At 38.9% G+C, this 16234-nt stretch overlaps 1 protein-coding gene across 1 annotated transcript in view; it reads right to left on the reverse strand.

Moving 5' to 3' along the window:
• Positions 1–406: 406 nt before the first annotated feature.
• Usp9x (ubiquitin specific peptidase 9 X-linked) overlaps positions 407–16234 on the reverse strand; it is a 115420-nt gene continuing 99592 nt past the window's right edge. Inside the window, exons 35-45 of the mRNA XM_051142419.1 lie at positions 15266–16019; positions 14093–14216; positions 12298–12523; positions 10758–10887; positions 8465–8650; positions 7860–8080; positions 7685–7773; positions 5072–5228; positions 4405–4617; positions 3300–3395; positions 407–1698 (exon numbers count right to left, since the gene is read on the reverse strand). Coding sequence (XP_050998376.1) covers positions 1561–1698; positions 3300–3395; positions 4405–4617; positions 5072–5228; positions 7685–7773; positions 7860–8080; positions 8465–8650; positions 10758–10887; positions 12298–12523; positions 14093–14216; positions 15266–16019 — 2334 coding nt within the window. The 3' untranslated portion in view covers positions 407–1560. The remainder of the gene's footprint in view (positions 1699–3299; positions 3396–4404; positions 4618–5071; positions 5229–7684; positions 7774–7859; positions 8081–8464; positions 8651–10757; positions 10888–12297; positions 12524–14092; positions 14217–15265; positions 16020–16234) is intronic.

Here is a 16234-nt window from a genome sequence, read left to right on the forward strand (position 1 = left end):
CTGTCTGCAGGGGTATTTGGTTTTAGACAGGTTCCAAAAATTACACACACTCAAGTCACCAATTTTCTTTGAAATACAGTATTAACTTATTAGTTTCTTTATCTTTATTCAAATTGTTTATTCTAAATTATAATACCGCAATCATATCAACTACCAGTAATTTTCTTCTTCTTCTTATCTTCTTCTTCTTCTTCTTCTTGTTTTTGGTTTTTCAAGACAGAGTTTCTCTGTGTAGCCTTGGCTGTCCTGGACTCACTCTGTAGACCAGGCTGGCCTCGAACTCACAGAGATCCGCCTGTCTCTGCCTCCCAAGTGCTGGGATTATTAAAGGCGTGTGCCACCACGCCTGGCTCCAATAATTTTTTTTTTTAATTAGACCCTGCTTTCAATGTTAAGATTGTTGGAGTAATGAAAAAGGAGCTAGGACAATTCTTGCTTTCAAGTAAAAGTATGACTGAGCAGAGAATCAGCCAGATATTTTGGTGCAGAGGTACTCCAAAGATTGTAGGATTCTGAGGACTTCCGTATCACTGGGATCCAGCAGAAGGACAGTTTGCAAAGAGTCACTTAGTAAGCTCTACCAAAGAACAAGCACACCAAATACAGTCTTCTACTAGGCTCCAGCCAGCATCCTGGCATAGCAATTTTTGTATATTTGTTTTAAACCTTTCAAAATTCCCATTACTAAATCAGTAAGTTTAAGTGTTCTTTATTCCACCCAGAGATCCGCACTGCCAAACACAAGAAGGAACACATGTGCAACTGAGAACCGCCTGCCTGCCACAGTTCTTCCCTCAGTCTGTATTTTATAGTCTAGGGTTTAAGAAGGAAAGCTCCGAGCAATGCAGCTGCCATGTCAGGACAACTGCAGTCATTATGGTAATATTTCCTCATTGGCTACACTAACTTGTGTGAAGCCATGCTAAATGTTACAGCATATCTATAGCTTCAAAGTGATTAACCTAACATCAGAATAAAAAGGCAATGAAAAAGATCTAGAAACATATTACATCACCAATTTTCCACATCAACCAAATAATTAAAAGGTAACCAGCCTTACATTGCTCATAGTAAAATTGACTCCAGTGGCAAAGAATGAACACGGAACTATTGATGTGACATGAATGGGCTGTTTTGTTGCTGTTGGTTTACTTTTTGTTTTTGTAAAGGAGGTGATCCAACTGCCACAAGGTAGGCAACACTGGCTGCAGAGTGCAGTGGGTATAACAAGAAAATTAATGTAGTTTTTGTAGATCTGTGAGTCTCATCAAGAAAAAAAAAGTTTCTTAAGAATTAACAGTCAAACATTAATATACTATATACACCTTTGCCATTTACACATTAGCATCAGGCCATTTATTACAAAACACTATACACTTTCCACTGCAGGCGGGTTATATATTGACAGCAAATTTCTGCAGATAAGACAGTGAATAAACTCTCCACTCCAAGTTGATTAGGAATAGTTTTCTAGTTTGAAATTATTAGCCAGACACAGAAAAAAAGTTGGACTGTAAGGCCTGGGTGCACAGTCTTGATGGAACCAGTTAGTGTGTGCCTTTACTGATCCTTGGTCTGAGGTGGGGACACTTCTTCACCGCCTTCATAATTTTCTTGTGCTCGTTGGCCAGTTCTCTGAGGGTTGTTCATGTGATGTGCTGCTGGGCCTGTATATGGCTGTCCATGCACATGGTTATTCTGGAAGGGAAAAGAAATGTGTGCATTACAAACTTAACATGGATGGAGAAATGGATTAAGTTAAGACTATGTACTGGTCATACATAGAACTAGAGTTTGGTTCCCAGTACCTATGCCAGGTGGCTTATAACTGGCATAATTTAGGTACAGGAATATCTGGCACCTGAGTGTAGTGACAATTTTAAATTGGTTTCTTTAAAAAATACAGAGTTGGGTGCAGTAGCACACACCTTTAAATCTAACACTCAGGATGCAGAGGCAGGTGGATCCCTGTGAGTTTGAGGCTAGCTTGGTCTACAAAGGTAGTCCAGAATAGCCAAGGCTACACAGAGAAACCCTGTCTCCAACACACCAACACACACACACACACATTTTCATTTTGATGCCATGTGGAGATACGAGGCTGGTTTGCAGCAGCTGACCATCATTTTCCTCATACTCTAGCAGAGACATGATTTTGCCAGCTGCAGATAGTTTCTGCGATTGTGTTATATGTGGAATTCTGGGGACTTTTCAGAGGGTAAATAAATGCCAGAGCCCCAAGAGGTGTGTGAAGTTTGTTGGTTGTTGGGTCAGTCATGTTTTTGTTTTGTTTATTTGAGACAGGGTTTTCTCTCTGTAGCCTTGGCTGTTATTTCACCTACCTCCCAAGTGCTAGGACTACAGGCGTGTGCCACCACTGCCTCTAACCACTACCCCTTTTAAAGACAGGGTCTTAATTTGTAGTCCTTGCTGGTCTCAAACTCAAGAGACCTGGCCACATCTGTCTCCTGAGTGCTGTTGGGTTTTAGCATTCTGCAACATGCTAGAAAGCTGACACCCATTTGTGTACTACTGCCACCTCGAAACATTTGACTTGGCCACTCTACATTTTAAGAACGCTTCTGTGTAGGATTTTACTTCTTTATCTACTTTTTCAGGTAATTATCTTATAAGTAATTAATTTGAGTTAATTACCTATAAAAGTGTCAAATTCTCCATAGTTTTTACTATTGATGAAATCCCAGTCTAATTAAGCAATAATACTTCACTGCCATACCTTAGTTGCTTTTAGAATCTACTTGCAGACTCAGCCTAAGAAATGTCATCATCACCTTTCACACTAAGCAATAATTATCATTTTATGCAGACAAGAACCATGCAGTTTTACTCGCTCTATACTAGTATGTGACATACCTATTTCGTAAGGGAAACACATCCCTGAGGCAAGTTCAAATTTGCACCATGACCCCATTCCAAAGTCCAGATAATCTCTCCATGAGTTCAGAGTCATGGTAAAATCCATCCTTTATAGGTAAGCACGAAATTGGTTCTAGAGCAGTGATTCTCAATACCTTGTGTGTGTGTGTGTGTGTGTGTGTGTGTGTGTGTGTGTGTGTGTGTGTGGTGTTGAATGACCCTTTTATAGGGGTAGCAGATCAGATATCCTGCACATCTCATATTACAACTCATAACAGTAGCAAGCTTAGAGTTATGAAGTAACAACAAAAATAATTTTATGGTTGGGAGTCACCACAACATGAGGAACTGTATTAAAGGAACACACCATTAAGGTTGAGAACCACTATAGAGGTTAACTCCACTATCTGACTCATGTTTACCTGCTGATATTGAGATCCAGGGGAATGGGGGTATAATGGGGCATCTTCCGGTGGAGGTGATTCATGCTCATCTGGGGCATCCTGGTCATCTGGTTCCTAATTTTAAAGAAAATAATTATGTAGGCAACATCAAGCTTTAAAAGACTGTTTATAACCCCTACATCTAAGGCTCAGTGAACTTCCCCAATCATTGAGGGGCCAGAAAGTTTGTTGGGAGACAGAAGTCCTCAGAGTATGTCTACTAAAAATGTCAGGGAAGCTGTATCCATGCAGTCTCAACAACATGGCTGCCTAAATAAGAGCACTAATGAATAGCTAACATGTAAGGAGGAAATCCATGAGACTTCAACCCAGATAAAGTACTATACACAAACAAGGAATGTTAAAATAATCAATCTGTATCCCTCAAGGGAAGGGTCCCCCTGATTGGTTATCCAATAACAAATGATCAGCCTTAAAGTCATAAACATATAAATAACTTTATACACACTGAAGAGGTTATTTGTAGATTTACGAATATAGATACATGTAACAACATTTAAGGAAAAAGAAGCTATGAATCTGAGACAGAGCAAGGGGGTGCATGGGAGTAGCTGAAATGGGGAAAATGTAATTATGTTTTAATTTGAAAGAAATTGACCTTTACGTGTGCTATGGTCTATATGCATATCTATAGTAAGTGAATGATGTTAAAAAGGGGGAGAGATGGGTCTGAAGAGAAGGTTCAGAGGTAAAGATCATTTGTTCTTCTAGAGGACCCAAGTTCAAGTCCTAACACCCACAGGGCAGTTCATAGCAATCTGTTAACCCCAATTCCAAGGGATCCAACATCTTTTCTTCTGGCCTCCATGGGCACCAGGCAGGCATATGGCGCACAGATACATATGCAGGCCAAACACCCATATGCATAAAGTTTTAAAAAAACAATCAAGGTATCCTCATTAACCTAACATATTTAAGCAAATCACTATATATTAAAGGAAACATAACTCTAGCAAAGTCTTTAAAAAACAAACCATTATCATTAATACACAGTCAGTGGCCTAAAAAGAATTACTTTGCTTTCTTCCATTTCTATCTCTTGTAGACTGGTGGCTTTTTTTACCTCCTCAGGACAGAGTTCACAAGCTTTTGCAAGTGTCATCCTAGCGCTATGTGATCTCTCCAAGAAATAGCCATTTGATGTTTCATTGCTTTGCACTGGGGGAGACCAATTGTTGTAAGTATACTGAGGATTGCCAGTATATGGTCTTCTTTCGAGTTCATCTCCAAGCCACTCCACTGCCCAAGTCCATTTCCTTTTAAGATCTCCATTGCCCTTTAAAAGTAAACAAAATCATGTACATTTAAGAGCATTTGGACTGTAAAGTGAATAAATTATTTTTTTTAAAAAGGTGATTCAGAGTATTTCAAAGATAACATAAAATGATAACCCCATAAACTCAGCATTCTGGTTTTTTTTCCCTTCAAATAGTCTTGCTATGTAGCCCTGACTGTCCAGTAATTGTTATGTAGCTCAAGTTGTCACCAAACCCTGTAGCTGTCCTGCCTTAGCCTTGAATGCTAGGGTTATAGATGTATACCCACCATACCTAGATTAAAACAGGATCCGAATGCCATTTTTCTTTTTTTTTTCTTATTGTTTTTGATGCTGAGGATTTAACTGCAAGGCTTTGTACATGAGTGAACAGTGTATCACAGACCTAAAGCCTTATCCCTTTAAAACAAGACTTTTAACTGATTCAAATTTCTATGAAATAAAACAGCCTCACCTGCAGGATTTGGTAGGCAACAGGACAACTGCTAAAGAGAGCTACCATACATTTTATACACTGGTATGCTCTTTTTTGATAGTGATTCTTAGAACGCTGGATTGTGTCAAATAGCCCATCTCGGTCATCTGGAATTCCTTTAAGAGCATTATGAATTCTGAAAAACAATCAGAAGATAAAACTTCTAAAATCTAATAAAAACTAACATGTATGAAGAGCTTAAAACATTACCTTGCTATATCATGCTTTCTTCCCACTAATACCAACAGTTTTCCAAAAACCATCTTTTTAAAAAAACATGTATTTATTTATTTTTTATACAACATTCTGCCCGCATGTGTGCCTGTGCGCCAGAAGAGCACACCAGATCACATTATAGATAGTTGTGAGCCACCATGTAATTGCTGGGAGTTGAACTCAGGACCCTTGGAAGAACAGACTGTGCTTTTAACCTCTAAGCCCCCAAATAACATCTTTGTTTGTTTTTTGTTTTTTTGAGACAGGGCTTCTCTTTGTAGCCTTGGCTATTCTGGACTAGCTTTGTAGACCAGGCCTGCTTCTGTCTCTGAGTGCTGGGAGTAAAGGCTTGTGCCGCCGTGCCCAGCTCCCAAATACCATCTTTAATCAGTACTATCTTTGTGTTGTTTCCTCATGTCTAGCAACGTAGGACACATGGAAGACGTGCTAAATACATGAGACTTACTGAAGCAAACAAACAAACAAAACCCCCACAACAACAAAAACTACAGTATGAGATTATTTTCAAGCTTGACTTCATTGTAAGTTTTTACTAACTACTTGAGTTATTTCTCATATTTGATCTATGCTAAGAAAACTTAGATGTACCTAACTATAAATTTTTTTCTAATTTTTTGAGAAAAGGTCTTGCTACTATATGCCTGATTGGCTTGGAATTCAGTGACCTGCCTGCCTTTTTTATAGTGCTGGGGTTAAAGGTCTCTCTCTATATCTATATATGCTACCACACCCTAAAGGCCATACAAACTTATGCTATTTTAAAAAAGAAAAGTACTAAAACTTAGACTGTATTAAAATCATCTCAGAAGACTTTAATCCCAACACTTGGGAGGCAGAGGCACAACTCACTGTGAGTTCGAGGCCAGCCTGATCTACAAAGTCCAGGACAGCCAAGGCTACACAGAGAAACCCTGTCTCAAAAAACAACAACAAAAATACCCAAACAAACAAACAAACAAACAAAAAAAAAACCAATCTCAGAAATATCAATGACAGGTTAGAAAATTTGGATCCAAGAAGATAGATTTTTTTTGCTTACTGTTATTTTTATAACAGTAATTTGAGATGTACAATGATAAAAGATAATTTGATAGTATGAATTTGTAAATTCTGGCATTTGTAATCTCCACTAAAAGTAAACATTCATATTTTTAAAAATTAAACTATTTATATGTAGAAGTGTTTTTCCTACATGTACATATATGTACCACATATGTGCCTGGTGCCTTTAGGAGCCAGAAGAAGTTGTCAGATCCCAGAGAACTAGAGTTACAGAGGGTTTTGAGCTACTATGTGGGTGTTGGGGAACCAAACCTGGGTCACCTGCAAGAACAAGTACTCTTAACTGGCCAGCCTGGTCTACAGAGTGTTCCAGTACAGCCAGGGCTACTCTGTCTCAAAAACACCCAAATGTCAGTACTTAAGGGGCTTTGTTAGCTGTCTGTGCTCACGTGCAAAGCAGTAAAAATTCAGGTTGCTTAGAACTTGTGCTTTCCTAGCAGAGGTTGAATAAAGTGTCTTGTTTCAGCTTCAAACTATAAACAAAAAGTATCCTCTTTTGCTGTGTTAAATGGCTTTCAAGTATAGCACTGAAGTGCTGACTAGTGTTCCGAAGCTGTGATGTATCTTACAGAAAATGTACACTAGAAGTTCACATTAGGTGAGGTGTAAGAGCTCCTGGCTATAAGTTCAATGATAATGGCTCAACAGTATATATTTATTAACACACACAGAAACCCAAAAACAGCCAGGTGCAATGGCACACACCTCTAATGCCAGCATGCAGAGAGGCAGGTGGATCTCTGTGAGTTCGAGGCCAGCCTGGTTGACAGTGAGTCCAGGACAGCCAAGGCTACACAGAGAAACCCTGTCTTGAAAAATAAAACAGAGAAAAAAAATCCCCCAAACCAGAAACCAGTTCAGTTGAATAATGTTATTAATATATTAACTATAAACCTGGGCAATGGGGAAAATACTACCAAAATTTGGAGAAAAGGGGAACTTGGTAGTAACCCCTGTCTTGAGTTTTTTTCCTGTAACACTGAACATTATTTACTAGAACTCCAGGGTGATTTCTTGTTTTTGCTTCTTTTTTAAGATTTACTTATTTATTATTATGTATCCAGTGCTCTGCCTGCATGTACACCTGCAGGCTAGAAGAGGGCATCAGATCACATTGTAGATGGCTGTGAACAACCATGTGGCTGCTGGGAATTGAACTCAGGACCTCTGGAAGAGCAGACAGTGCTCTTAACCTCTGAGCCATCTCTCCAGCCCCTTGTTTTATTTTTTCAATGGTATGTAACACCCAGGACTGAGCCTAATCAGCCTGATAATCGAAAATGGAGTACCCACCTGTGAGTCTGCCAAGAGTCTTCAATCAGTAGTATTTGTAAGAGCAGATCCAAATAGGGTCGGAGCTCATAAGTATAGGAATACGCAACCTAGAAAGAGGTAAGACACAGTGAATCGTGTATAAATGGATAACAAATCAAGTCAGAGATTTAATTAATGCTTTTGTTTTCTTAACCTGCCAAAGAAGTTCACTGAGGACGGTAGATGAGAACTGAGGATTCTCCCAGCAGCAAAAGCGAAGCAATTTGACGGTCTCGTCAGAGTTACTGCAGTCTTCAATAATTTTCTTCACATAACTTGTTCTCACAAATAAAATGTCTACCACATTTTGTTGAATTGGCATTATAGGTTGTGATAAATTAGGATCACCAAATGGATTTGGAAGAGAAGGATTACCTACAATACAGATTTGTCACCAATGAACAACCAGTAAGCTTCTCCACAATACCAATGTAGACTTCTCAGAACATAGCCTGGGAATGTGAATGTGTGTTAGAAAAGTGAGCTGTAAAGGTCAAGTTTTCTAAGCATAATGGAAAAAAGTAGTATGTGCTACAATGACTAGGTGTTCTAACATGAAAAATTTTATGAATTTAGCCCAGTAGCAAGCAGAAAAAGATCCATATTAATCATGGGGAGATATAGGACTGCAAATATTGTAAAGTCTTGCAAGCATGAATCTTCCTTCATACCCTTACTTTGTAATTAACTTCAGCGTTATATTTAATCTAGTTCTAGATATGACCCAGCGTATCAAAAATACTGCCAACAATACATTACCATTGATTGAAGACTGCATTCTTGAGGAGACATTGCAACAACGGATTAGCTGTGACACTACTGAGTATAATTTGCCTAATTCAGCATACTGATACTTAATTGGAGGACCAGGACCTTCATCTAAGGACACAAGCATAAAGGTGGCAGGTACACTCAGTTTCAGCAGCTGTGTTTTTTCTGCAACTCCTGTAGTGAGAGACAGGAAGCATATAGAAGGGGAGGAAAAAAAGGAAAACATTAGGATGGAAAGAACTTTATGAACAACAAACACAGCAGTTATTAACGATACCTATCGTCCCCCTCACTCTTTCATGTGCATGTGTATTCATCATGCACATGCCCATGGAGAACACAAGTTGATGTTGAGAATCTTCCTCAAAAGTTGCTCTACCTTATCCTCTGTAGCAAGATCTCTCAAACCCAGATTGCAAACAGAGTCCATCTTACTAGGCAGCTTGCTCTGTGGATCTTGTCTGAACATTTTCAGGCTGGAATTATAGGCAAACCATATCTTATTCAGCATTTACATGAGGTCTGAGGATCTGAACTCCTTTCTTGTACAGCAAGCACTTTGGCTGAGCTATGTTTCTAGTCCTGGTCTATCTTGGTTTTAGAGACAGGGTTTGGTACATAGCCCTGCCTGTTCTGGAAGTCATTATATACATCAGGCCAGGCTCAGTTAGAGAGCTACTTTCTTCTGTCTCCCAAAAGCTAGGATTAGAAGTGTTGACTATCATGTTATAAGAACACACTGCTCTTATGTGGATTCAGACTTATTTAACCAGACAAGAAAATATACCACTTTAACAAGTCTCCCTTCAAGACAGGGTTTCTGTGTGTAACAGCCCTGGCTCTCCTGAAACTCTTTGTAGACCAAGCTGACCTTGAAATCACAGAAATCTGCCTGCCTCTGCCTCTGGAGTGCTGGGACAAGGCGTCCACCACCACGCCCAACTTCACTTTAGCACTTTCAATACTGAAATCTATACACAACAGTTAGCATTTGACAATGAGCCTGTAAACATCAGGACAGAGAAGACCTTACACCCTGAAAAGTGAAAACTAAACTGTAGCCCCTAGTATAATATAGGCGGAACTAAGTGAGACACAGGGTTCTGGGATGTAGCATGGCCTAAGATTACATCTATAGAGACAAATAAGAAGAGGGACATGAATCAATAAGTATTGCTTGAGTATAGAACTCAAATTTCAATGTAAAAGTTTTTTTTTTAACTTTAAAGAAAAACAATTCCCTAAGTTTCTGAACCAGATCCAAATATGGAAGAATTATCACTAATACAGAATTTGTCAACTAACATCTTTTTTTGGTTGTTGTTGTTTTGAGACAGGGGTTCTCTGTGTAGCTTTGGCTGTCCTGGACTCACTTTGTAGACCAGGCTGGCCTCGAATTCACAGAGATCCACATGTTTCTGCCTCCTGAGTGCATACTATTTATTACTATTGTGATTTTATCTCTTATTCAATCTAATTATTTGTTGCTTTTTTTTGTTTGATTTTTTTTGGGGGACAAGGCTTTTCTGGGTAGCCCTGGCTGTCCTGGAACTATATATAAACCAAGATGGCATCAAACTCACAGAAATCTGTTGGCTTCCCTAGTACTGAAATTAAAGATGTGCCCCCCCCCATCTCTTGCAGCTGGAAATGCCCCTGTTCATGCTAGACAAGTATTCTCCCACAATCCAGTCTTTTGCAATAAAATAAAACAGCGGAAGACAATAGAGCATGATATTTAGTACAGTTCTAATAATACCTAAACAGCAATGAGGAGATGGTACTAGAAAGAGCAAGTTACTTTGGGAAGAAGAGCTGTCAGAGGCAGCAACAGAGTAATTTAAGTAAATTCTTACTTCAAAAATTTTAAGTGATACTGGAAATCAAACCTGGGGATTTGTATGAGTTAGGCAAACACCTATATTCCTAGCACTAATTGAATAAACATATTTTCTCTAATTTAATTTACTTTTTTCCCAAATTGATGGCTATCACAGTGAAAATATGGATTCTTTGCAATAACTGTGGTAATTCTGATTCAGTTACTATGGATACCATTGCTTTAGGTGGCAAAACTTAGGACAATAGATTCTCACTTGTGTTTACCGCAGAGATAATGTAAAAAATTATGAAGTACATGGGGGTGGGGGATGGCGGCATGTTCTGTATTTAGAGAAGGCTTAATGCAAAAAAAAAAAAAAAAAAATCCTTATTTCATCACTGAACCTTCTGAATGACTTTACCATTTAATAACAGAGATTATGAAAATTTTAATTCTTACCTAAATTGGCATACATTACAAACAAGTTGAAATACTGCTGTAAATGACGTCCATGCTCTGAAACTTCCCTCCTCAACAGATTTAGTACTGCTCTTAGTAAGTGGTCACTCAAGCTTAAGTTGTCATAAGCCTGTAAACAGAAAAAAAATGCAAGCTGATTCTCAACAAAGTGCAAAGATAATTTTATATGTTGAACACAAGAATACTTTCCTAGAAGGACTGATCACATGAATTCTATCCACCTTGCCTACCACCACTAGATTAATCCAAGACCTTCTGTATGCTAATGTGAAAGAAGAGCTTTGTCACTGAGCCATCTCCCCAGATCTCTTCTTCCAACTGAACTAAGTTGGCTCAACCCGACTTGCAATTCTCCAGCTTCAGCTTCCTAAGTAGTTGGGATTACAGGCATATGCCACTATTAAAAAGAATCGATTCTTGGCAAAAGGAATAAAGATCTCAAGTACGTTTCCTAGTTTTCTTCTAAGATAGGGTTTCAGTAGTCAAATTCCAGGTTGGCTTTGAACTCTCAACCCCTCCTCCCCCAGCCTCCCAAGTTATGTGTCACCACACACAGCTTTTCAATTCATTATAGAATTTTTACTTTGCTGCAATTAAAACAAAAAATGTTTATAAAAAAATCCAAAATGAAGTATGTATGAAAATACCAGATAGGCTGGGAGAGTGGTGGGGCACACCTTTAATCCTAGCAGGTAGAGACAGGTGGATCAATATGAGTTAGAGGCCAGCCTGGTCTACAAATCAAGTCTAAGGTAGCCAGGGCTGTTATACAGAGAAACCCTATCCTGAAATAACAAAAAAACAGAGAAACAAAGAAAAATCCCATATGGAAACAACTACTTTGTAAGCTAATTTAAAAACAAGGCTGGTGGGTGAGGTGAGGTGCCTCAATGGGTAAAGGAGCTTACCAAAACCATTGGAGTTTGATCCCTAGGACCCACATGGTGGAAGAACTGACTTCCAAGTTGTCCTCTGACCTCTACACTTGTGCACAATAGTCCATATAAAATTAAAAAAGCATGTCTGTGGGGGCGGGTGGCACACCTCTTCAAGAAAATTCCCTTCTGTGTTGTTGATGGAAACCAAGCCTTGTACATTTTATGAATGCTCTCTACCACTGAAACATACTCCAGGCCACCCATACATTTAAAAAACATTTTTATTTATTTTATGTATATGAATTCTCTATCTGTGTGTACTCCTGCAGGCCAGAAGAGGTCACCAGATCACATTACAGATGGCTGTGAGCCGCCAGGTGGTTGCTGGAAATTGAACTCAGGACCACTGGAAGAGCGAGTGCTCTTAACCGTAGAGTCATCTTTCCAAACTCCTACCCACACATTTTTAAAGGGCAAATAATCACTGTTGGTTTTTATCTAGTAATTTTAATGCATCTCAGGTATGTCTGTTACTGTGGAAAACAATAAAAATGTATTTTTATACATTTAAGTTTCTCTTTTCAACTTTGAGAACATGCTTTTCTTTTTGTAAATGCATAAATAAACAAAGGTACAGTTACCTGACTAGAAGGTCCAGGAGATGCAAAAGGTGAAGGACACGGGCCATCTTGCAAGGAAAAATGTGCAATGAAAACTATAAGTTTTGCAAATGCACCTCTCACTTCTGCACTAGGGCATTCCAAAAGGTACTCAGAGAATCGATTTGAGACATTAAAAAGGACATTGTGAGCAAACCAAAACCGCACATTCTTGCTGTGACGAAGAAGAATACACAATGCATCATACCTAAAACAAAACAAATCACAGCTATCAATTCAGTTCACTTTTCCTGTAGTAAAAGACTTTTTCCTTAGTAAAAGAATCAAGAGACTTGATACCCTATAAGCATATACAGGGGGAAGTAATCCCCCTCAGGAACAGTCATAGGGGAGGGGAATAATGGGAAAATGGGAGGGAGGGAAGAATGGGAGGATACAAGGGATGGGATAAACATTGAAATGTAACAAGAACAAATTAATAAAAAAAAAAAAGTAAAAAAAGAAAAAGAAAAAAAAAATAATAAAGGTTGAAACACCCCCCCCAAAAAGAATCAAAACAAGTAGAAACAACAAATATCTCTTTTCACTGAAGAGAAGAGCAGTAATGACTACTTCTAGTATTAACATTAAAATGTCTGATGGTGAGCTGGGGGTGGTGTGTGCCTTTAATACTGAGGCAGATAATGCATTCAAGGCTAGTCTGTCTGGTTTACAGAGAGTTTGCGGCCAGCTAGGTGTACACAGAGAAACTGTGTGTGTGTGTGTGGGGGGTGTGTGGGGAGGAGATGGGGATGGGTACAATGAACAGCATATAAATACAGTTTGGACTAGCCTATCTCATGCCATTACAAAATAGGCAAAAGCTTGTACTAGTTGCTAAAACTCCATTACTAGCCAGAGGTGATGGCATGGTGGCCCACTTCTTTATTGTCAGCACTTGAGAGGCTTGCCTGGTCTACATGCAAAGTTTCAGGACATCCTATCTCCAAAACCAAACAAAATCTATTAAAAAAATTTTATTTCATACACAGTGTTCTGCCTGCATACAAGAAGAGAGCACCAGATCTCATTATAGAAAGTTGTGAGCCATGTGGTTGCTGGGAATGAATGCAAAACCTCTGGAAAAACAGACAGTGCTCTCAACCACTGAGCCATTTCTCCAGCCCACAAAATCCATTATTAAATAATGACAAGACACTTTCTTTTCTTACTGTATTATCTTCTGGGTAAATAAAAGTTGTTTTCTTGTTTTGTTTACAGGTGTGTGTGTGTGTGTGTTGTGTAAAAGGGCTACTGGCAGGAACTGGCTCTCTCCTACCATGTGGGTTCTGGGGATCAAACTCAGTTTTGTCAGGTTTGGGGACAAACCTTTACCTACTGAACAATATCACTGGCCCTGAGTAAATAACAATTGTTTAAAAGGCCCTAGAATGGCTGTATACTTAATTTTTATCCTTTTATGTCAAATATTTTAATATGATTTTTTATTACTATTTTTGAAAAAAAAACTGCCTTTTAAATTTGAAATACTAGTCTCATGGCTCTTAAAAAACCAAGGCACCCTACTAAAGACCATCACCAAATCTTTTTTTTTTTTTAAATATTTATTATGTATACAGTGCTCTGCCTGTGTGTACCCCTGCAGGCCAGAAGAGGGCATCAAATCACATTATAGATGGCTGTGAGCCACCATATGGTTGCTGGGAATTGAACTCAGGACCTCTGGAGGAGCAGTCAGTGCTCTTAACCTCTGAGCCATCTCTGCAGCTCCCCACCACCAAATCTTAAACAGGAATAAAAATCCAAAATAAGGTACCAATCACTGGCGGAGCCGCGGACTATTTTCTTTGTGTGAAATCCTGTAGTAAAAAGGAACCTAGCAGCAAGCTGAATACTAATCATAGTGATTTCTTCTGCTTCAGGTGACAGGTGATCTTGCCCTAAAAGAAAGCAAAACAAAATAAAAAACCACACACACACACACACACACACACACACACACACACACACACACACACACACACAAACATTTAAAAAACAGATTTCTGTTGAAGCTCCATTTTCAAACAAGTTTGTACTTTCCATTTTTTTTTTCCCGGAGACAGGGTTTCTCTGTGTAGCCTTAGCTGTCCTGAAACTCTTTTTGTAGACTACCTGCCTCTGCCTCTTGAATGCTGGGACTACAGGCCTGTGCCACCATGCCCAGCCTGCACTTTGCATTCTTGATTTGTTAAAACAAACTCTTCTTAGATTGCTTATGAAATTCTTATTCCTGATTTTAGAACTGAATACAATGTTTTATACTAATTGATTGATTAAACACAAATTTATTTCAACGAACAAAAACTTTGCCATCGCCATACAGTATAATTCTTATTGCGCAAAAATAAGCCATCTTAAAGGTAACTTTAGCCAAAAGCAACAATTTAAATTCACTTAAAATGAAATGTAAATCTTATAAATTTAAATAAGGAAGAGTAGCCGGGCATAATGCCATACACTTTTAATTCTAACACTCAGGAGGCAGAGGCAGGTGGTGCCAAGACAGCCTAGGTGGCAGAGAAACATTGTCTTAAAAAAAAAAAAAAAAAAACAAACTCACAAACCGACCAACAAAACCACAGCCCCCTAAAATGCAAGGACTAGAAAGACTGCTCAGCAATCATAGCACTTGTTACTCTTATAGAGGTCTGAAGTTAAGTTCCTAGCACCCAACTCTCCAACTCCAGATCCGGGGGATCGAATGCCCTCTTCTGGACTCCTCAAGAACTGCATGCACGTGGTGCACAGACATACAACAGCCAGGCAAAACATTCACACGTATAAAATGAATAAAGCTAGCAGGGCAGTGGTAGCACACACCTTTAATCTCAGTACTTGGGAGGCAGAGGCAGATAGATCACTGAGAGTTTGAAGCCAGCTTGGTCTACACAGAGAAACCCTGTCTTGAAAAACCAACCAACCAACCAAGCTAACTGTTGACACTTACCTGGAGGAGGGTTTAAGTAAACACCATTACACGTAAGTAGTTTTTTCATAAACTGAAAATATTCCAAACTGTACTGCATTCGGTTGTGCATGAACTGTACATTCTGTTTCCGTACACTTCTCTCGATGGCTGATGGCATAACAATCTGATGGGGCCTTGTGGTGATAGCAATCTCTGATATGTATCTTATCAACTCATCATCATGATCTATTGTGTCCATTCGTTCATAAAAAAGTATATATGCATTCCACCACCTTTTCTGGCGCCTGTACGACATGCGCTTCATCATGTGATCAAACACTTCTCCCATGTACTCGCCACCAAAGCACTGGTTTTTCATTTCTTCATCATCATCCATTTTACACTCTGTTACATCTCCGTCATCAAATTTATACCAGCGATTTTTTTCACCATCCCCTCCATTCCTCTGAATGATGTAAGAATAGTAATGTCCCCCACTTGCTTGGCCACTGTGCACAAGCACACCCACAAGTCTGTATTTTGTGCTACCTGCTTTCTCATTTTCAGACTGCTCATTCTGTTGTATCAGTTGACTTTCTGGGTTTACATTATCTCCCTCTAGTTTAGCAACACCTGCAACTGTGTAAGGTTCCATATCTAACTCTCGAGGAAATTCAAAGTAATCATTGAACTTGATTGCACACTCTCGTTCCCAGTCATAATCGAATCGTTTTAGTTGGATAGCAAGAACAGGAGGTAATTTTTTAATCAGCAAGCGCTTTACAGTATCAACCTAAAACCAAGAGAGAAAATTAATAGACACAATCCATGCAAAAAAAACAAAACAAAAACAAAAACAAAAAAACAAAAACCTAAAACCCAAGCAAATAAACACCACCATCTCCAAATGTGAAGGTAAACCTAGAGTGTCACACATACTAAGCAAGCACTCATCCTTTAGCTATATCTCCAACTCATTTTGGCTGACTTTGAACTTGTTATCTGTAG

The sequence above is a fragment of the Acomys russatus genome, chromosome X (genome assembly GCF_903995435.1).
Source record: "Acomys russatus chromosome X, mAcoRus1.1, whole genome shotgun sequence".
NCBI classification, from domain to species: Eukaryota; Metazoa; Chordata; class Mammalia; order Rodentia; family Muridae; genus Acomys; species Acomys russatus.